The sequence below is a fragment of the Ovis aries genome, chromosome X (genome assembly GCF_016772045.2).
Source record: "Ovis aries strain OAR_USU_Benz2616 breed Rambouillet chromosome X, ARS-UI_Ramb_v3.0, whole genome shotgun sequence".
NCBI classification, from domain to species: domain Eukaryota; kingdom Metazoa; phylum Chordata; class Mammalia; order Artiodactyla; family Bovidae; genus Ovis; species Ovis aries.
Genome location: NC_056080.1, coordinates 137,519,239 through 137,542,949, shown reverse-complemented (window position 1 = coordinate 137,542,949; position 23,711 = coordinate 137,519,239). Strand labels below are relative to the sequence as shown.

The 23,711-nt window shown below is 38.3% G+C and overlaps 1 protein-coding gene across 2 annotated transcripts in view; it reads left to right on the top strand.

Annotated features, from left to right (window-relative positions):
* DIAPH2 (diaphanous related formin 2) overlaps positions 1 to 23,711 on the top strand; it is a 1,000,797-nt gene that overhangs the window by 963,495 nt on the left and 13,591 nt on the right. The window contains exon 28 of one of the 2 annotated variants that reach the window (XM_060407237.1): positions 11,784 to 17,631. The exons of the other annotated variant lie outside the window; for it this stretch is intronic. Coding sequence (XP_060263220.1) covers positions 11,784 to 11,848 — 65 coding nt within the window. The 3' untranslated portion in view covers positions 11,849 to 17,631. Of the gene's footprint in view, positions 1 to 11,783; positions 17,632 to 23,711 lie in introns of those variants that run through there. 2 annotated transcript variants of the gene reach the window in all.

Genomic DNA, 23,711 nt, shown 5'->3' with positions numbered 1-23,711 from the left:
GGAGTTTTTCGGTTTTAAAAAATACCATTAAAATTAAAATCACATGTTTATGGAAACAGCTATCATCTGATTATGGAAACACTAGGAATCTGGCTGGTGCATTCCCTTTCATTATTTTCCTCCGTGTCCTAGAGAATAGTTGTTAAATATATGTAGAGTTCTGATTCTCCATTTCTATCTCCATTGCTTTACATGCCCCCAAATAGGAAAAATTTGATAATTAAAATAGCAACATAAGGAACTAGAGGTCACTTTCTCTAATCAAAAATCAATTGCAACATTTCTATGTCTTTTTGTTGAAAAACCCACCTATCTGCTAAGGGCTAATTGAGATGGCGTTTTCCCTGATCCCCCAACTCCAGTGCTCAAGGGATATGATTTTTCTCTTTGACCCTCCATTGCATGTACTGTTGTTGTTCCGTTGCTCAATCGTGTTGCCTGAGAAATCAGTGCTCACACTTCACTGGATGTAAGGTGTTGACTGAAGCCTGGGGCACTCTGACTCTTTACAGTTAGTAAGCAGTTCTCATGTACATCCTGGCACTTCTAGTGTTCAGTTCAGTTGCTCAGTCATGTCCGACTCAGCAACCCCATGGACTGCAGCACGCCAGGCCTCCCTGTCCATCACCAACTCCTGGAGTTTACTCACACTCATGTCCATTGAGTCAGTGATGCCATCCAACCATCTCATCCTCTGTTGTCCCCTTCTCCTCCCGCGTTCAATCTTTCCCGGCATCAGGGTCTTTTCCAATGAGTCAGTTCTTCGTATCAGGTGGCCAAAGTATTGGAGCTTCAGCCTCAGCATCAGACTCTAAGAGATGCTATAAGAGACATATAGTTAGTTTCATGTTAGAGTTCTTTATACATTTATCCTTTCCTTCCTAAAAACTTATAAAGGTGCCTATTATGGTACTCTGCAGATATTTTATTCAGTAAAAATTTATGGGTGGATGAAAGGAAGGAAGAGAGGGAGGGAGGGAGGGTTTTCTTTCCTTTGCCTATATTATCAGCAAATAATATTCTCTGTGTATAAGCAGCATAGTAGAAGGTGAATTGCAGGAGCAGCTCTTGATTCATTGCTAATGATTAGATGATTAATCAACAGAGTTTTTGAAAAACCTCTGGATGTAATCCACTGTGATAGACACCTGAGCAGATCTGTTACAGTTTGTGTGAATTCTGTTAGTTTGTTCTTCAGTGTAAGTTTCACATATATAATGTACTTGGGAGCTTTCCCAACTATTTTCTAATATTACTCGCAGTTTTATTTTGTTACTCTTCCATATTTTCCAGATAGGTAGGCATTGTCATCAGACTTTCAACCTCATATAAAATTTATCTTAGGCCCTGACTGTATTTCCTAGTGAAGAAGGAAATAAAATGCATGGCTAATAAACAAAACCAAGAACATTTTTCAAAATTTTATTCATTAGCTTTAACATTGAGTCCAGAGATAATTGGTAGCAAGTTCTGTGGCAGTTGAAATACTGAATATACTGACTTTATTTTTTTCTGTGCCATACTTTTCTACAATCCCTTGAAATACTCAAGATATAAATTAGGTAAATACTAGTCATTTAAAATCCCAGGAGGTTAATTGTACATGTTATGAAAATATCATGTTTATGATAGATAACAGTAAGCATTGCATATTTTCTACATTTGTAGCTTAATATGGATTAAGTTTTTAATGCCTTGAAGTAGTATTATTATACTATGTGATTTTACTTTTATCACGTATTTCAATCTTCCTAAAGTTGCTATAATTGAGTTTGTTTGATAATATACCTTTATATTACTATGAGACTTGATAGTTTGCAAAATGTGAGGTTCATAATAGAGATAGAGAGTCGAGTTACTACCTGGCAGAGAGGATAAGAAGAAAGTGAAATATAGAAAAGTGATTTAATCTCACTACTACAATTTTGTAAAATATAATTTGCTTTTCCCCTAGCACAGCAGAGTTTCATGCTGATAACAAGCTACTGAATTAATAAATCCATTGCAACTATTGAGACTTTTCCTTTAATACCATGATGAATGCTGAGCATTAAGAAAAGGAGGGGCATTCTTTGTACAGATATTACTTCTACCAGGTCTACATCCCTAACCTTAGGAAAAACGCCATCATACACTGAGCAATATCAGTGTGAAAATAACTTGTGCATCTCATTTAGAATGCTGTATTTTCCACATAAAATCACACTATTTCCTGGAACACATTAGCTTATTTTCCAATTGGAAAGATATTTAGAGGTCTATTTTGTTATCATTACATGTGCTTAACTCCAATTACAGTTAATGGGAGTTGTGTGTCTATAGTCACAGTAGCCTCTGAACTACTTAACATTATTGCTTTCCATTACCATCCTCATTAGAATGACTCTCATCTCTTCTACTAACCTGAACTACCATGGTAATCTGGGTTTCTGTTTTCTTTGTGTGGATTTATTTGCATGTAACAAAGGATATAAATTACATAACATGGCCTGTTTCTAGTTTTGAAAACATTACAATGTCACTGAGATTAGAATAGGGTTAGAACTATTTAGAAGAAAGTGAAGTTGCTCAGTCATGTCCGACTCTTTGTGACCACATGGACTGTAGCCCACCGGGCTCCTCCATCTGTGGGATTTTCCAGGCAAGAATGGTGGAGTGGGTTACCATTTCCTTCTCCAGGGTATCTTCCCAACCCAGGAATTAAACCTCGGTCTTCTGCACTGCAGGCAGGGTTTTTACTGTCTGAGCCACCAGGGAAGCCACTTAAGTAGAAGTAATTGATTGGCTTCTAGACTTGCATTTTGGAAGAGTGCCACATGTATACAGTTCTGTTGGAATAAAATAATTTGATATACTTTAACACCTATGGTATCTAGTACACACTAAATTTGTAAAACATATTATAAAACTTGAAAAAAAATGTTTACAACGTAGAAGCACTATCAACAACAAATCTATACATTTAATTCCAATTATTCAAAGTTTTGATGAGGCAAAAGTAATGAAGACAAGTGCCTTATAAACTAAGTAGAATTGTTGATGCTATTTTCCTTAGTGCTGGCCTGTACTGTATTTCCAGGGGGAAAAAATGATAAGAAGACAAGAAAAGGGGCTTGTTAAGTCTTTAAGAAAATGAAGAACCCTAGGAGAACTCTTACAAGCATCACTAGGAACTTTAGAGTCACTTGACTCATTGGCACTCAACAAACAGACATCTGCCTAGCCTTAGTAGGATAGGCTAGTTACCACATATTGAGTTTGTTTGTCAAGCTGTATTGTTTTCAAGATGTTTTGTGATTATAGCCTGATGTAGAGTTCTACAATGTGCTCAAAAAATACAAGTTTGAAAGGAAAATATACATTACAGAGGATTATTTCCACCAGATATTAAAACATATTATGAGATTAAAATAATAAAATCAGAAGTCATTGGCATAAAAATAGTTGGAAAAATACTTAAGTCGATGGAAAAGAAATGTACCCTAGTATAGGTAATTTGGTGGTGGCTCAGATGGGAAAGAATCCGCCTGCAATGGGGGAGACCTGAGTTCCATCCCTTGTTTGGAAATATCCCCTGGAGGAGGACATGTCAATCCACTCCAGTATTCTTGCTTGGAGAATCCCCATGGACAGAGGAGCCTGGCAGGCTATAGTCCATGGGGTCACAATGAGTCAGACACGACTGAGCAACTAAGCACAGCAGCATAGCATAGGTAATTTAACATATGATAAAGAGATCTATCATGAATCAGTTTAGAAAGTCATGATTATTCAACAAATGGTGCTGGAACAACCCATTTCCTCTTTGCAAGGAAAAAAGCAAGCGAGCAATGTGGAAGCTTACCTGACATTGTACAACAAACATTCTAGATCATTTAAATAATTTTTTTTTTAAATCAAACCTTAGTATACTGTATTGGTGTTTTATACTAACACATATATATGGAATTTAGGAAGATGGCAATGACGACCCTGTATGCAAGACAGGGAAAGAGACACAGATGTGTATAACGGACTTTTGGACTCAGAGGGAGAGGGAGAGGGTGGGATGATTTGGGAGAATGACATTCTAACATGCATACTATCATGTGAATTGAATCGCCAGTCTATGTCTGACGCAGGATGCAGCATGCTTGGGGCTGGTGCATGGGGATGACCCAGAAAGATGTTATGGGGAGGGAGGTGGGAGGGGGTTCATGTTTGGGAATGCATGTAAGAATTAAAGATTTTAAAATTTAAAAAATAAAAAAAATATAAAAAAAAAAGAAATTCATGAAACTAAAACAAATAAAGATTGTCGGGTAAATGAGCCAAATGGACCAGAAATTAATCTATAGAGCAGTCAATATAATTGATACTTAAATATTAAAACTGAATATATTTGAAAACTTTTGGAAAGAATATGCTGTTCTTTAAAAATAAAATTTGGCCAAAAAAAAAAAAATCAAACCTTAAAAAAAAAAATCAAACCTTAACAATAAAAGATACGGTTGAATGTTTATCAAATGTCTCTGCCTAGAGAAAGACTTCCTAAGCTTAACAATAAAAGAATGGATCATAATGTAAAAGACTGACTGATTTAACTACATAAATAAAAATGAAACCATATGTTCTGGAAAGCCGACAACATGAACCAAATAACAGGCAATCAACAAACTAAGGAAAATATTTCAATTGGTTACTATCTACCTTTAAAATGTAGAGTTCAAAATAAAAACAAAGCAAAACTAAGACCCTAATAGATTACTGAGTAAGGGATATGATCAGCATTTAAAGGAAGAAATATAAATGGATAATAGCATAAAATTTCTACTTTGCTAGAATTTGAAGAAGGGCAAAAAGAGACAATCATATGCTAGTTGTCACTTTTCACATTAGCACATTGTCAAGAGATTAATACCTAACAATGAGAAAAGACAAGTTAATTTACTTATTGCCAATTGGATTTAAATTACTACAACCATTCTGGGATACGATTTGGACTTAATTTTGCATACTTAACAATGCTACTTCTACACATGATGTGTATAAAATAAAATATGAACTATAAGGATGTTCATTGCAAGGCTTTTTATAATAGAAAAAAAATGGAAGTATCCTAAATGTCCAACAGTAGAGAAATGGTTAACCAAATTGTGGCATATTTATACAAAAAGAAGAGTAGCCATTAAAAATTTTATTTTCAGTATCATATTTGAAAAGTTTAATGACATACAAAATTTCTATTATACAATAAAATGTTAAATGAAAAAAGTAGAACACCAAATTGCATATATAGTTTAAGCTGAACTTTTTTTTTAAAAAAAGACACTATTCTGATAAGTGAAGAAAACGAATCTGGTCAATGAATGGAGAAACTGGCTGTCCACCAGGAGATTAGGCCCAAACCTAATTCAGGTGCCACCTTCCTTCCAGGTGTTTGTAGTGAGTGAGAAACTGTATCAAGTCAGGATCCTCAAAAACAGGGGGAGAGAAAAGCAACAGTTTTGGAATCATGGTACAGAGGGGGGAAAAAAGATGTAAGTTTGTATGAGATGATTTCAGTATAACAGTCTAAAGTAATCTTTCATCAGTATTTGGCATGTGAATAGCTACTTCAATAGACATTTCCTAAGGTGACCTAACCCTGGAGAAGGGAGCGCAACCCACTCCAGTATTCTTGCCTGGAGAATTCCATGGATAGAGAAGCCTGGTGGGGCTACAGTCCATGGGGTCATAAAGAGTCAGACACAACTGAGAAAATAACACATATACAAGGCAACCTAAAGTTTTCTTGGTTTTCTTATCCTGAGCTGCATAAAACCCATCCTCTGTTTGCCTTTTTTTTTTCCTTTTTTTTTTTTGCTCGAAACAATGCCTATCCATTGATGATAAATCTGCCACACCATCATTTTTGAAGAGTTCTGAAGAAAAGAAAGCTCAGAATAAATTGCAGAGGCCTTCTTTTACTTTATTTTCTAGGCAGCTAATTAGCATTAAAATGGGATGTTTCCCCACACAATGTGACAATGTGCAGTGTATGCCAGGCACACTTATTTTATGTTACCCTACTGGGAGGGTACAGTTGCGTTGTGTTTGAGTAAGTCACGTCAATACATCTAACATGTCTATGAAGCGCCAGTTCTCCCATAGACAACAGGTGGATACCTAACCTGGGGGGAATGAATAATGGACAAGTCCTTTTATCACAGGTTTTCAATCTCAAGTTCACCTGCTCATGCAATATACAACACACAGCCCTCTGCCTTTGGCATACACTCACTTTGGTAGAGGAGTGATTAAACGTTTCTCAGTTCCATACTACAAGCTTCAGTCCTTTGGTCTGCCTCACACCACATTTTTTTTTTTAAGATTTATGATAAGGTTATTCCTCAGTTATTTCACCTGACAAAGTTTTCAGTAGGAAGGAAATTAAGAGTGTAGATGTAGATATGGATCTGAAATTTTGTGACATTCAGGTATTTCATGAATGATGTGCTTTGTACATAGTTGTTGAATAAATGATTGCATGAATGAATTTTAGAGCAATACAATAACAGGTTTAATCTATTCACTCAGGACTCCATTGGGAAGGTTTTGAGATGAATGCCAAATCAATTTGTGCTTAGAAAAAGCATAAAGCTGCTTACTCTTATGACAGTGGGGAAAGCCTTGACAGTGGTTTGAGCTGGTTAACCTGATATTCACAGTGTACAGAAGCATGTTTTAGCTGGGCCATGTATTTACATTTTCTCTTCTGTGACAGATTGGCTTATTGTTTTGGATTTGGTCACCTCTCCTCCATGGACTGCACATTTTCATATAACTATGTCCTTCTCCTCAGTTTCACACTATGACTATGTTATTCTTTGTAGAAATAGAATCTTTTCACTTTCACATGGGGCATCAGGCCTTTGGTGACCAAAAAGAATCTGATAGGGTATGCATGCCCAACTCTGGTGGATTTAGAGGGTACATCTTGAGACTGACATCTCAGGTTCTGTATAGCATTAATCCTTGTGTTTAAAACAATAGAATCCCTTAATAAATTCTTAGACCATGAGGATACATTAGATTCTCTGCGGCTGCTGCTAAGTCGCTTCAGTCATGTCCGACTCTGTGCGACCCCATAGACGGCAGCCCACCAGGCTCCGCCGTCCCTGGGATTCTCCAGGCAAGAACACTGGAGTGGGTTGCCATTTCCTTCTCCAATGCATGAAAGTGAAAAGGGAAAGTGAAGTCGCTCAGTCGTGTCCGACTCTTAGTGACCCCATGGTCTGCAGCCTACCAGGCTCCTCCTCGCATGGGATTTTCCAGGCAAGAGTACTGGAGTGGGGTGCCATTGCCTTCTCCGATTAGATTCTCTAGGCTTGCTTATTCATTATGTTGCCTCGTACATTCAGAAAATGGAAACAGAAGAAGATTATGACAAATCATGTTCCCTCAGCCTCTGATATGTTTTCCTGTATCTCATTGCACAATATCCCCAAGTAAACACACATAGATTGATGCCTCCCCCCATCTTCCTTTCTTTGATTTCCAAAAATACAACAAGGCAAATTGGAAAGGGAAGCCACTACTGATTAACAAAGCCCTCCCCATCACGTCAGGCAAATACATATTTTCTAAACTATTGACTGTTTGGAGGAGAGACTCCTATTTTTTTTTTTTTTTTTAATCTAAACAGTTCTAGTATTAGTGGTGTTAGGAGAATAAGTAAGTGAGTCTGGTTCAGTCTGGGTCTCCTGGAGTTCTCAAATCATATCACACGGGCACCTGCCTCCTTCACCTATGTTTCTAAATAGGAAATTCAGTCACTCTCACAGTCACCCAAATAACTCCATCACCTCTCACAGCAATAATAACTAGCATTTGCTCTTTTCTCATAAATTTGATGCCAAGTATGTGTCCTGGCCTCATAAGGATCAGAACACTGACTATTACCCATTAGTATTTAGTTGTACTTTTAAAAACTCAATGATTCTGGGAACTTCCTTGGTGGTCCAGTGGCCAAGAGTCCGTGCTCCCAGTGCAGGAGACCCAGGTTCTGTCCCTCGTCAGGGAAACAGGTCTCTGAAGATCCCATGCAGCCAAATACATAAATAATTTTTTAAATAAAAATTCGATGATTCTCAATCTTTGCCTCAAGGAAAACATGAATCTAGGTATGAAAATTTGCTATCATTAGATTGTAAGCTATTATACTGTGAAAAGAGATGAATATTTATATTGATATATATTCATATTATATATACATATAACATTATCCTCTAAATTGCACTTCTGCACTGATCCATACAAGTCTAGAGCATAAACATATATTTTGTACCTAAAATAGTTTTAACATAAACACAAAGAATTGTAAATAAATCACAGAAACCCAGATCAGTCATTGCTGCCATTATTTCTAGAGTCATGTTTTCATAAACAATGTTGGAGGGTGACATTTCAAAAATACAAGTAATGACCTTTACAGAATTGCTCTACTTATAATTATGTCATAAACATAGGGACCAATTAAGTACCAAAAATATGTAAAGAGAGACAGAGACAGAGAAGGAAGGGAGAGAGGGAGAAAAGAGAAAGGAAGGGAAGCACTGTAGAATCATTCCCTTGTGTGTATGCCAAGAGCTGGATTTGGGCTGTGAGCCAGTGTTTATCCTGCCTTCCAAAAGCTTTAATGTCCTTTTCTCAGTTCATTTTGACTTGAAAGTTTATTTTCTCACATCAGGTGCTACCAATAAAGCTGCAGTTTGATGTGAATCCTGACATCATTTACTTCTGCAAGGCTAGGTTTTTGTATGTGGTGCTTTTCTTGAATCCAGTGGGCAGTGAACGGTGGTATGGGGTGCCAATAGCATTCCTGGAGTGAACATGGATGCCAGTTGACCTTCATGTGTGGGATTACCAAGGCACAAGCCTTTTTTCCAGCTGGGACAGTCCTCTGTGAATGCCACCACCATTCTCATATCTGATAGCTTTAACACTGAGCACTGAAATGCTAGCAATGCAGTGGTAACCATCATATTACAATCTCATTTGTAAATGTCTTCTAAAAAGTCCCAAACCAACCTGTATGTGAATCAGTGACATCTGAGTCCTTTATCTCAGAATGTTATCTTTACAACTTTAGTGGATTGTGATTGGTATCACATATTAAATAATGGAATTTTTAATAGTATCTTTAAAAGGATACCCAAATAATCCATCACTCAGATGTATCTCTGAATAGAAAAAATATCTCTTTCTTTCTCACCTCTCAGTGATAATAATGCATTATAAGGCACTTTAAGCATATGGCTGTTTGGCTCAGTACACTCATACCATGGTATTAATGAGGCCAAGGTCATGGAGGCCAGTTAGGTTTGCTCTGTGTACTGACCACAGACTACCCGGAATCACTCAAGAAACACTGATGATGTGTTTCTCATCAAGAAACACAGATGAGAAAAGTTCCATGGCAAGACCTCAGCATTTCTCATAGTCCATCCTCCCCATAGGAGAGGCAGGATATATTCCAAGGTGTCATCATCTTCTCTCTCAAATTGCCAACATCCATTGGATCATCAAAAAAAACAACAGAGTTCCAGAAAAACATCTACTTCTGCTTTATTGACTATGCGAAAGCCTTTAACTGTGTGGATCACAACAAACTGTGGAAAATGCTTCAAGCGATGGGAATACCAGACCACCTGACCTGCCTCTTGAGCAACCTGTATGCAGATCAGGAAGTAACAGTTAGAACTGGACATGGAACAACAGACTGGTTCCAAATCGGGAAAGGACTGTGCCAAGGCTGTATATTGTCACCCTGCTTATTCAACTCATATGCAGAGTACATCATGTGAAATGTCAGGCTGGATGAAGCACAAGCTGGAATCAAGATTGCCGGGAGAAATATCAATAACCTCAGATACGCAGATAACATCACCCTTACGGCAGAAAGCAAAGAAGAACTAAAGAACCTCTTGATGAAAGTAAAAGAGGAGAGTGAAAAAGTTGGCTTAAAACTCAACATACAGAAAACTAAGATCATGGCATCTGGTTCCATCACTTCATGGCAAATAGATGGGGAAACAGTAAGAGACTTTATTTTTTTGAGCTCCAAAATCACTGCAGATGGTGACTGCAGCCATGAAATTAAAAGACACTTGCTCCCTGGAAGAGAAGCTATGGCCAACCTAGACAGCATATTAAAAAGCAGAGACATTACTTTGCCAACAGAGGTCCATCTAGTCAAGGCTACGGTTTTTCCAGTGGTCATGTATGGATGTGAGAGTTGGACTATAAAGAAAGCTGAGCGCCAAAGAATTGATGCTTTTGAACTGTGGTGTTGGAGAAGACCCTTGAGAGTCCCTTGGACTGCAAGGAGATCCAACCATTCGATCCTAAAGGAAATTAGTCCTGAATATTAATTGGAAGGACTGATACTGAAGCTGAAACTCCAATACTTAGGCCACCTGATGTGAAGAACTGACTCATTGGAAAAGACCCCGATGGTGGGAAAGACTGAAGGCAGGAGGAGAAGGGGATGACAGAGGATGAGATGGTTGGATGGCATCACTGATTCAATGGACAGGAGTTTGAGTAAACTCCTGGAGTTAGGGTGATGGACAGGGAGGCCTGGAGTGCTGCAGTCCATGGGGTTGCAAAGAGTCAGACAAGACTGAACGACTGAACTGAGACTGAGATCTTCATCTTAGGGAGGAAATGAGTAGGAGCTTGGGAGGCCCCAACATCTACCTCTGAATAAAGCAGCCTTGACATTTAGGCATTAACTTTGCATTATAATCCCCCATCATACCATTGATTTGCTGTGTAACCGTCATCACTAAAGTAGAGATAATAGGATAGAATGAAATGGGTTTACCTCCCGGGGATGTTGTGTGAATTAGCAAATTAACGAGTGTAAAGTGTTAGCATTTATGTAAGTGCTGGTGGTTGTGATTATTTCTAGGGACCTAGTCTCATTCTAAATAGAGAATCTAAGTATATTATGCTTCTGTCAGAAGGGGATTTTCACCCACATCAATTGCATTTAAGCTGAGCATAAAACAGAGGTGATAATAACATAGTAGTGATCACCACAATGCAGAGCTGTAAACCTTTTCCCTGTTAAACCTAAAACTATTTTCAGCAACTTTCAATGCTTTTAAACTTTGCTTTCAAAGCTTTGTGCCAACAGTTCTCTCTACAGTGATTATTTTTCCTGTGACGGGTGAGGGGAATGGGACCTATTCATTATTCATTCCCATAATGACTATATAATGTATTGAATTTGTTTACATCACACAATCAAGCAAAGACTTGGTAGCTGATTTGGTTGCCACATATTGCAATCATTGTAAAAAATTTAAAAAAAAAAAAAAACTCCTTTTCAGCTCTGTCCACATTGGTGTCCTCTAGAGGTAGCCAACATACAGATTGAAAACTCATGGGAAATTGAAGTGCTTTCCAACAAAAGGCACTGTACATAGATCCTTTCAATTGAACATCTTTACCAAGGAATTTTGTTGTCGCCTGCTATTTCCAAAGGGACTGTGCTTGAGAGAATTCTTCCATTTCTTTTATCACTCTGACTTCACTTACCAAGAAAAGTCATTTAATGCTATTTCAGACTCTTGAACTCAGCCTGGGAGCTACAGTGTGAACTCCTCAGATCTGGGCTTCATGTTACTTATTTCCATATTCATTTGAATTAATTTTTCAGGACTGTTTGAAAACCTCTCTCAACCTGACATCATGCAATAGCTGGGATCTAAAGCTCACCATGTTTTTGGTTCTCTTTTCTCTTTGTCTTATAGATAACAGACGAGTACCTTTGGAAAGGTCACGGTCTCGCCACAATGGAGGTATCTCATCTAAGTGATTCCTGATGCCAAAGAATAAGAAAATATTTAAGTAAACACAATCATACAGTTTGAGAAGAACAAAACCTGCTCTCAAGGGATGGAGAGGAAATAAGTACATTTCTGCAAAGATCAAGCTAAGCTGGATGAAATAATGTGCATATATAAAGCTATTTCAAGACTCCTCCCATCCCACAGTTATACTAACACAAATACAATTGCCAGGATTTTAAAACATGCATTTCATTTTAGTGTGAAGATGTGTATTATTTGTTATTGTGTGTGACCTGACAGTGATGATGAAAAATGTAAGAAATTGAAGAGTTCTAAAGGCATTCAAAACCATTCAGTCTGTCAAAAATGTATAATGTTACTCAAATTTTGTCACACACCACCCGCCCAAAAAAAAGGAAGGAAGGGAAAAGAAAGAATTCATCAATGTCTACTGATTGCTGTTAATTAGAAAAGTAAAAGACCAGTGAAAATGTGTGTGTTAATGGTTTGGAAAGGCACTGATATTGCACACTCTGTAAAAGAAGCCATCTTGGAAACTCAGAAAATGTACGACTTCATCCCCTTCAAGTTATTTAGAATCTAATCTCAAGTGAAAGTTGATGGATTCATCTGCTTTGGCTGAAATTAAACTTAACATTAATCTAGAGTTTCAGCATGATATTGCAGGCACTTATCATTGCTAAAAATAAACCAAAGTTTAACAGAAGCGGTTAGAGAAAGTAATTTAAACTTTATTTAAAGAGGTATTTTATAAGTATGCACATATATCTACTTTATACAAATACTTTGTATGGCTATTTTTGAGAAAAACCTCACATTTTAATGTTTATGCTAGAGTTGAACCTGCAAATTCTGTTACCTTTATTTAGATTTTTAAAGGTAAATATTGATCCCTGTTCTCCATGGTTTCTTTCTTCTCTCTGTTGCTTCTTATTCCCACGACCCCCTTGAAGGCAGGGAATAGAGTTCTAAGAGACCTGAGAGGAGAAAGATTTCTCTCTGCAGGAGGCAGCAGAAAACTCTCTGATAGGTCAATTGTCTTATCTGCCTCTTTCCTCCCCCTTTCCCATTCTGCCATGGTGATCTGAAGAAGAAAAATGATATACGTTATATATGTATAGATATTTATATATCCTGCTACAATAATTCCACATCCCAGTGACTAACTGAACTTCTCAATCATCATCATATTTAACTTACCTTATTATATTAACAAATCATCTAAATGCTGCCAAAACAACTCTAGGAGGAAAAACCAGGCTCTACATTTTTCTTAAATAGATGAGAGAGGAAAAGTCATACTTAACTTGTCTAGTACTTTTTAAAATGCATTGAAAGAATGTAGTATAACGTCTCTGGAGTATAATTTTCAGACTAATCCATGCAGATGATAATGATTGTTGTAAAAGTTTTCTTACAGGTATATTTCTTATATAGAAAATCCTATTTCTACTTCCTCTAAAGCACATTATAGATATTCAGAAAGAACAAATGACTGGCTTGGCAAATCACTACCTGAGATAATGAAAACGAGTGACCTATAGCTCGCAGTTTCTTTTCTACAGATGTAGAGTCATTCAAACTGCTGCCTTTTCCTCCAGTTCATTCTTACTTAGGTCTTATCCTTTGCAAAGCTCTGAAGATGCTACAACAGAGAAATCAAAAGCAGTAACAGAATGTGAGATTTTACAGTTTTATCCTGTCTTAAGACACAGACATATGCACACACACAGAGAAGTTTAAGGGATATATCAATTTCACATGCTGTTTTTTAACAATAACAACAACAAACACTTAGGTTCTACTAATTTATGTAAATACTTAACATATTTTTAACTGCACAAAGTCTTTTCTGAAATCTTCATTGTATGGCTTCTTTGAGTCTTTTGATAGTTTTTCAGACTGTAGGAAAATGATATTTTGAAATATTCACCCTGACTAATATTTAGGGACATTTCCCATGCCATATTATCAAGCTAGTCAAGGTAGAAATACTGTTGCATATCACCTTTTCCAGATGTGAACTTGCCTTATTTTTTAGTTTGTGGGGAAAAAAAAGTACAGTTATTGGTAAATTATATATTTGTATTTAGAGTAATCCTACACACTTTTCACAAACAATGAGACCTTTCAGGGTCTTTCATGAAGTTCTGATAAGTCAATTAAAGGGTTTGCTTCCCAGACTTATAATGATCCTGCTTTAGCCATTTGTAGTTTGTTTGGGGTTGAAAATTATCACCAGAAAAAAATACATAATGACATTTTAGTACAGAGTGTATAGAGCCAAATTACACTAAATCTTTTATTGGGTTTATTACTGCCATAATTGAGAAGCGCCTTCCCTGGTGGCTAAGATGATAAAGAATCTGCCTGCAGTGCAAGAGACATGGGTTCCATCTCTGGGTCAGAAAGATCTCCTGGAGAAGGGACTGGCTACCTGCTCCAGTAATCTTGCCTGGAGAACTCCATGGACAGAGGAGTCTGGTGGGCTACAGTCCATGGGGTTGAGAGCAGAACCACTCTTTGAGCTTTCCAGGTGGCTCAGATGGTAAAGAATCCGCCTGCAGTACAGGAGACCTGGGTTCAATTTCTCCTGCTCCCCTGGAGAAGGCCATGGCTTCCCACTCCAGTGTTCTTGCCTGGAAAATCCCATGGACATAGGAGCCTGGCGGGCTATAGTCCATGGGGGTCGCAAAGAGTCAGACATGACTGAGCGACTAAGCACATCCACACACAATTTCTGCGGATTTTCTTCAGTGTTTTTTAATAGTGCAAAACACTTTAAAATGTTTACTAGTTCCATTAGTTTCCTTTGGCTGCTGTACTAAATTACCACAAACTAGGTATTCTCTCATGGTTGTTGTGGCCAGATGTCCAAAATCAAGGGCCATGCTCCCTCCAGAGGCTCTAGAGGAAAATCTTCCCTTGTCTCTTCCAACTTTGGGTGGCTATTGGCATTCCTTGGGTTATGGCTACATCTCTCTGTCTGCTCTGTCTTCACATTACCTTCTGGTCTGTGTACTTAATCTCCCTATGCCTCTCTTATAAGGACACTTTTGTTATAATTTCAAGCCCACTGAGATAATCCAGAATAGTTTCATATGAAGAGCCTAAATTTAATTCCAAATAAGGTAACCTTCAAAGGTTCTGGGGATTAAAATATGGACATATCTTTTTGGAGGTGACCTTTAGCCCACTATAGTCTGCCTTCTGGACCCCCAAATTTATGTCTGTCCCCTGTGCAAAATGTATTCACCCTACCCTAATATTCCCCAAAGTCTCAAACCTAAAGTTGAAACTCTCATCCAAACATCATCATTTCAAAAGTCCCAAATCTCATCTAGATCATCTAAATCAGCAACAGGTCAAAACCCTAGGGCAAAATTCCTTTGCATCTGTGAATCATTGAAACAAGACCTCAACAAGGCTCCTGCTTCCAAAATGCAGCAAAAGGATAGGCATATGATAATAGCTATAGACATTCCTATTCCAGATGGAAGAAAATGGAACAAACATAGAAAGGAGTTCCTTGTCCTGATGAGTGTCAAAATTTGGCAAAATCCCTTTCCCTGGTGGCTCAGATGGTAAATGCGGGACACCTGGGTTGGAAAGGTTGGTCCCTGGTTGGGAAGATCTTCTGGAGGACGGCATGGCAACCCACTCCAGTATTCTTGCCTGGAGAATCCCATGGACAGAGGAGCCTGCAGGGCTACAGTTCATGGGGTCGCCAAGAGTCCCTGAGCAACTAAGCACAGCACAGGACACTGGTCTGAGCACCATGTCTTGTGACCTCAGCCAAGTGCCTGAGCTTCAGTTCTGTTCTCAGAATCCCCTTAGGTTTCAAGGCTTCACAATAATCCTCCTTGTCTCAGGGTTGCACCCTTTAGGTCTGCAGCTCTGCCCTAGAGTTGATCTTTTCTATCAAAGGGTAGTATCTGTTTACAGCTTAATCAGCCTGTTTCTTGCCTATAAAGTTTTGGTCATCTGACAGCCTTCTCTCATTTTGTCCTGTCTCTGTCCCTTTCGGGCCAAGATGGAACTGTTTCTGCTGGTGTAACTTTTAAAAAAAACTTTGTGGGCTCCTCATGAATATCATATTGATTTAATAGAGGCAAGAGAGTCCTCACAGATCTTTGCCAGATAATGCCGCCTCTATTCCTGGCTTTGATCCAGATGAACGAGTAGATCGGTGAGTCAATGCCTAATCTCTACAGCACTAGCCGAAGGTTGCCTAGTCTTGGCTTTATCTCCAGAGCCCACTATCCTAACAGTGAATCTCTTCATTTTAGCATCTTTTGCAATCTGAATAGGGGCAGAATTTCCTGAATTATCAAGTGCCGGTTCCTTTCTGCTTACCAGTTCTTTCTTTGATTTATCCCTTTCTCTTATATTTTACTATAAGCTCAAGAAAAGTCTAGACCATACCTCCCATGCTTTGCTCTCACGTTTCCTCAGCTGAATACCCAAATTCGTCACTTACAGATCTACTTTCCACAAGACGGTTGGAGACAGTCTGGATAAGCTTTTTTGCCAGTATAGAACAAAGATCACCTTTCCTTTAGTTTTCAATAAAATGTTCTTCGGTTCCTTCTGAGCCCTCATGAGAAGGATCTTTAACATTCATATTCTTCCCAACAGTCTGTTTAAAGCAACCTATGTTTTTTCTATCATATACATCAATATTCTTCCCACCTCTACACATGATGTAATTCCAAAGCCACTTGTACATTTTTAAGTATTTGTTATAGCAGCCCCTGACTTCCTGGTACCCAAATCTGTATTTTGTTGCTGTGGTTGCTGTAACAGAGTATTCCAAATGTGATCACTTAAAACAACAGGCATTTATTCTCTTACTGTTTGGGAGGCCAGAAGTCCTAAACTGAGGTCTTGGCAGGGCTGTACTCCCTCTGGAGCGTCTAGGAGAAACCTTCCCTGCTTCTCCCAGTTTGTGATTGTCATCATTCCTTGACTTGTGACCAAGCCTCTCTGTTCTCTATCTTCATATCGCCTTTCCCTCTGCATAGCTAATCTACCTCTACCACTTTCTTATAAAGATACTTGTGAAGGCATGTAAGGCCCATCAGCTTATACATAATCTCCTCATCTCAAGATCCTTCACTTAATTACATCTGTGAAGACCCTTTTCCCAAATAAGTTAACATCAAAGGTTCTAAGAATTGGGATGTGGACGTATCTTTGGGGAGTCACCATTCAGCTCACAACACTAGTTATTGCACATAAATGTACTTTTCACTTTTTAAAATGCATCCTTGGTGCTCAAGTCAAATTCAGTGTTGTCTCTAAAAGCCATTGTATGCACAGGCTACCGCATGCTTTGATGTTAAATGGCTGAAAAGTCTATTCTAAAATTCAGTTGATACTTTCCTTACTACAGCAAATTAGCTTGAAAAAATAATTAGTTCCAACTATGAGGTCTAGTGTATCTTTTCTGCCCCTTCTATGGAGTCTTTGACCAAATATTTTCTATGATTAATAATGTAGGTATAAAGCTACCTCTGATACAGAAGTGTTCTTTATAAGTTTATTTTAGATATTGTGAATCCCTTAACTGAAAGGAGAGGTGACAGCAAAGCCTATTTGAATGAATACTGAGGGAGGTTGTGCCCATACCAAGACACTCAGAAGAAGTATTTCAGTAGCAGAAATATGGATTCATGTTCTCGTTTTGCCTCACAATAAATGCCTGTCTCTTTGCAGGACCAAGAATGACTTGCAATCTGTCTGTAATGCATACTTACTTATTCAATAAAGCTAAGATTACATTAAATGTTTTATTGCCTATGATAATTAATATCAAGGATGGGTGAAAAGGTACCAGCTGAAGTAGAAAGGCAGGATGTAAGAGGAATACTCCAGAAGGAGAAGCTTCAACTTAACAAAAGTACCAAAGTATTTCTATAAGGACCTGGTCAGGTAGAAATCATGGGATATATTCAAAGACACACATACCTGTGGGAATCATAAGATTTTCTCTAAGTATTCTTGAGCACTTCTTGCCAGAGTGGTGGAGAGATGTTTGCACACCTTAAAAGTGCAGAAAAGTCAGAAGGGTGATTTACATCCTCCAGAGAAACTGTTTCTACAGAGGAGAGTTTTTAACCTTTATTATACAATGAGAGTAGATGGGCTTCAAATGCTCAGAGGGGTAAAAATATGGATTTGGAAATAAAGGATTGTAGACAATTATTCTCTGGAGGGCTTTCAAAAGAATCTCTCATCATAGGTGGGCTGGCTTGAAGATGAATGGTTGGACAAGGTAATAACCAGGTCTATAAATGATATGGTCCAAAGTACCTGGCAAGACCATTGTTTCCCTTGGAATGGTTTCCTCCAGGACTCAAATATATTAGTCTTTCTCTCCTGCATTGACCCAAGTAGGAAAACTCCTTTGTAGGGAGTCTGAAAACCTGAGTATCCACAGCTAAGGGAATTTGAGCTCAAAGGAAAGTAGAAATCTGAAAATTGATATATATGCAATGCATGTAACATGGTATGTAATTTTGATTTATAGTAAAAAGAAAGCAATAGCCAAAGAGCCCATTTACAGACTGAATTTATTTAGATGTCTAGAGTCCCAATAGCCACAAATGAAATATTATTATAGTTGTATCCATTTCAGGGAAAAACAACTTACAAATTCATGAAATGTACAAATTATGACTTGGTTCCTAGTTCTTGGACATTAGCCAGAATTCAGACTTTAGCCATGATGACCCTATATCTTGGCTAATAGAAGTTCAGCCAGTATTCTTACCTATATTTTGGCTTAGGTGCAGACAATATTTTCACCTTTTGATGTGTATGAGTAAAGCACAAGAGCTCTTATCATATTATTAGAAATATTAATAATAAATCTTCAACTTCTGTGCTTCGCTAAAGGCTCCAGTGTGGCTATTCTAATCATCGAGTGCCCATTCAATAGACACTGATTTCAGGACACAGTTATGAGTTAAACCCACAGTTCTGCATTCAGGGATCTCACAGTCTAATGGGAGATGGGACATGTACAAAAACAACTGGAATTCAAGATGGAAAAAAAGCGATCAGTGTCATAAGAGTGGTACAGATAAGGCCTAGGGAAGTTCAGAAAAAAACAATGTTATAGAGAGATGCGGTGAGGTGGGTATTGAGGTGGAAAGCAGGTATCGGCATAGACTTTTGGGCACTGGTGGCATTTGGAATGAAATTTAAAAGGTAAGTAGATTTGAACATGTCAACTTTTTATTCATTCAGTCAAAATTTAATGAGCACCTCCTGTGTGCAAACCACAGAGCTAGGCTCTAAGACCATAACAGTGAACTGGACAGATACAGGCCCTATTCTCATGTGTATGAGCAAAGCACAAGAGCTCTTCTCATATTATTAGAAATATTAATAATAAACCTTCAACTTCTCTACTTCGCTAAAGGAACTTAATTTTGTGTGTGTGTGAGGAAGGAGAGAAGGCATGAGCAGAAGTACAAGCTTTGATGTGCAAATGTGAAGAATGTGGAACAATTCAGGTTGGATAGAGCGTAAGGTCCATGAAAGTCAGCAGTGGTTGTGTGGTTTGCGCTTGATTTTATAAATGTCGGGAAATACTGGGAGATTGGGAAGATCCCCTGGAGAAGGGAATGGCAACCCACTCCAGTATTCTTGCCTGGAGAATTCCATGAACAGAGAAGCCTGGCAGGCTACAGTCCATGGGGTCGCTGAGAGTTGGACGCAGAGCAACTAACACTTCACTTCTTTGAGGAAAGAAATAACATGGAGCACTTCAGGAAGACAGTGCCAGAAGCTGTTTGTAAGACAGCAGGAAGAGTTCACAGAAGCCTAACTTTGTTGAAGGCAATTGGAAAAACACTTTTTGCAATAATACTTTTGATAATTAATGAGGGCTCAAACTAGGATAGCATCAGTGGGACAGACCCAAGTAGCATCTCAATAACTGGCAATCAGTTAGATGTTGAGGGTATGAGGAGAAGAAATATCAAATCTGACACCAAGATTTCAAGCCTGAATGATTGATGGGCTACTTTCAAGAACAACAACAAAAATTGAACACAAGAAGAAAAGTTCATCTTTGCAGTGATACCATGGATATGCACAGCTACAGCTCTGACACTTGACATGACCCCATTATTGGTGGTGTTGAATGGCTCATACAAACCTCACATACAAGTAGCATCAAGTCATGAAGCACAGAGCAGAAAGGAAAAAAAAAACAGTTCCACACAAGGGCATATTTAGTGACCTTATAGTGATTATGGTAATAAGGGCCAGGGTAAGCTCTCTAGGCTATGTTCTTTTCTTTCTTTCTTTTCCCCTTTCTTTCCCCCTTTTCCAACCCCTTCTCTTTTCTTCTCAATAATACTGAAAGTCAAAACATTGAGTGACTGTTCAAAGAAAGGAAAAACTGACAAAAATCGAGTGAATATTAAAATATCCTGATTCAGCTTTGGTCTCTTACAGGAAAGAAAGGCATTTGAATAAAGTATCATTTATGGGAAAAGCTTTAATTAGTTCATAGCTAGGACTTCTTAAGTGTCTGGTTAATATTTTAAGTCATATATTTAAGAATTTCTTTAACCATTTATCATTTATTTATTATTATTTTTTACTTTACAATATTATATTGGTTTTGCCATACATAGAAAAAAAATAAAAGAAAAAGAACAACAACAAAAGAAGAATTTCTTGAACAATGTTTACTTGCTTAAAGAACAGTAAATTCTACTGTTTTCTCAGAAATCTCTCAAAGTCTTTTAAACTCTGCTCAGGTCTATTCCCTTTATGCTAAATACCTTTCTACTCCAAGAATCATTGCTTCCCTCCTGAATACATTCAACTGCTGGGTACATGTGACACTGAATGGCTTTATTTTAGCTAATTTTTGTTTTATTCTAGAAGGGGACCTGGTTTTTGACTCTGCTCCATCTCACCTTCACCCCACAAGCATTTTGTGTTATTGTCCCTTTGTTTTCCTCCAGGAACCTGAATATCACAATAGGAATTTCATCAAAAATAACCAAATACTATATATCTATGACATATATATAGTGATATATATATATATATATATATATATATATAAAATGACATATAACCTATGACATATAATAGCTGTCAGCTAGACCTGCAGACAAAAATCAAGTCATGAGCTGTTTACCCAGCTATGGTGGTGCTGGGGGGCGGGAGCAGGGGAGGAAACAGATGAAAGGGGTCAGGAATAAGGCCCCCTTAGCAGAACTCAGTATAATGATAAAAATCAAAGCATCTGTTAGATATCAATGCCCTTTCAACTCCAGAGCATCTGGGATAAAAAGCTGGCTTGCTGTGACCTTGTATTATGTGGTGCTTTGTACTTTTGAAAGGACTTTCACTTTTCATATCCATTATTCCATCTCATTTCCTCTTAGTCTGTGAGCATCCTGAAGTCTCCTCTAGCTGATTAAACCACAACAGCAACCCTCCCATGAATCTCTCTCTTTCAAGGCTACCATGATCACCTCATGCCAAATTCTACGAATTTCCCTTTATCCTCATCCTGCTTACTTTTCCTCAGTTTGGCACAAGGTCCACCTAGGCTTATCTTCTCCCACCAAGAAAATTCTTCACTCCTGTTTATTAGTGGTTATCTTCACGTGAATGCTAAATCTAGGCAGTAGCTCCAGTGTTCATTTGTATTCTCCCACAATCAGGGCTGTGGTAGCCATATCCATGGCTTTGACAATTTCCCATGAGCAGATGACTGAGATCTCATCAGAACCCCAGAACCACCTTCCCTGTTTAAAAGATAGCTCACACACTAAACTCAATATGTGGTATGTGCGTGCTCAGTCATGTCCAACTCTTTGCAACCCCATGGACTGTAGCCTGCCAGGCTCCTCTGTCTATGGGAATCTCCAGGCCAGAGTACTGGAGTGGGTTGCCATTTCCTCCTCCAGGGGATCTTTGAACCTGTGTCTCCTGCATTGACAGGTAGATTCTTTATCACTGACTCACTGGAGAAGCCCCAAAGCTCAGTATATTCCCAACCAAATATGTTCTCCTCCAGCAAGGTGATCCTTTTCTCCAGGTTGCCCATCTCATTATGGGTAATACACTTCTCCCAGTCTCTAAGGCTAGAAACACCAGAAATATCTTTGTGTTATGCTCACTACCATAATATCTAGTCAAGCATAGACGCTGGTCTGCCTGTTTTTGGTCTTTTACCTCTTCAACTCATCCTTCACATTGCTAGAGATTGCTTCCTAAAATGCCATTCTTGATCCACTTAAAAAAAAAGACAATATTGTAAAGTAATTAACCTCCAATTAAAAGAAATAAATTTATATTAAAAAAAGAATGAAGGGAAAGATTTGGTTTAGTTTAACTGTATAACCTTAAAAAAAATCGATTGTTCCCTTTAATTAACAAAACTATTATAGGTGTCAGAGTTTCCAGGAACAGACTCAAATGTAATTTTCAAGCCCTTTCACCATCCCTCCAGCCATGCTACACTGGATTTATCATTGGAGCTTGCCAATGATAAACAAACAAACATATACGTAAATACACATCCCCAAATGTGTAATTTCATTCAAGCCATTTTATGTACATGAAGTTTACTCTGACTGGTATGGCCTCCCTGCCCAGCCTCACCCTTTTTCTATTAATCCTTCAAGGGCCAGTGCTGCCTTTCTGAAGCCTTCCTTAGTTCTCCCCTCCTCATTAAAATAAATCGTGTTATCTATGCTCCCACAGCAATTTGCTCATCCTCCTATTATGGCCTTTATTTCATTCTGCCTTCTGCTAGAGTTAGTTGTCTGTGTCCTTGACTAAAGTGTAAGTTTCTTGATGGCCATGACTGTCTCATTCATCTCTGGGTCTTTACACAAAGCAATTTCTCAATGAATTAATGTATAGTGTCAACTCTCAGTAAATTAAACAAATGAAAAGGAATGTTTGGTACAGGTAATGGAAAATCATAGAAACTACCATAGCTAATTTCCTCATCCAGGTGAGAACTCAGCCTTCATCATTGTCCTGGGAACTGAGGGCCTGCCTAAGGTCAGCATCAAGGACAAGCTCCCCCAAATGTGGATGACTGGAAGTAGATATCAGAGGAACACTTTCAGGAGCTGATGACTGATTGAAGACAAGGAGGATGGCTTTCCCTCCAAGGTCAAGCTTGTAACAAGTAACTGCAATGTACAGTGGGGGATTTGGCTGTACTCCAGTTATGCTAATACGTTTTATATATGGGCTTCCAGCAGCCAGGAGCCACCTCCCTAAACAATTTAATAAGTGTAAATATCAAGGCAGAGTTGTAAATGTGGAACTTATTTGTAATGTACCAACCTTGTTATTATCAAATGTCATGGGGTATAAGTCATGGCAATTATGCTGCATGCTTTTTATCACATTTATTTTACTTTTTAAAAGTGCAGTATATCCCCATAAGCTTTCCTTCTCCTGTACTGCCTAAGGAACCTACCCTGGCTGTGTGTTCTGGAGTCACAGAAGGCAGGGCCCTTAGGGTCAGAGGATTAATGAGCATCCTGGGAGGAAAGGGTCATTGACTCCACCCACTGAAACTGTAGCCTCAATCTCAGCCTTCACTGCATGTATCCGTAACTCAAGCTGTGGGACCTTATGAGTTTCTCAATACAAGAGCTTTCATGAGGTAAACTAGAGAACTGTTGCTTCCTCCTCCCTCCTACCATCTGAGCATGTATGTATGCCGGCAGTTTTACACAAGGTCTTCAAACTCTTGATTGCCAGCTTGGTGGGATACAGTCCAGAGCCACCTCTTAAGTGGTCTCTTGGCAGATGAAAGTGAAGGGAGTAGGTCTTATTTTTCCTTTGCTTTGGACCAGAAAAGCA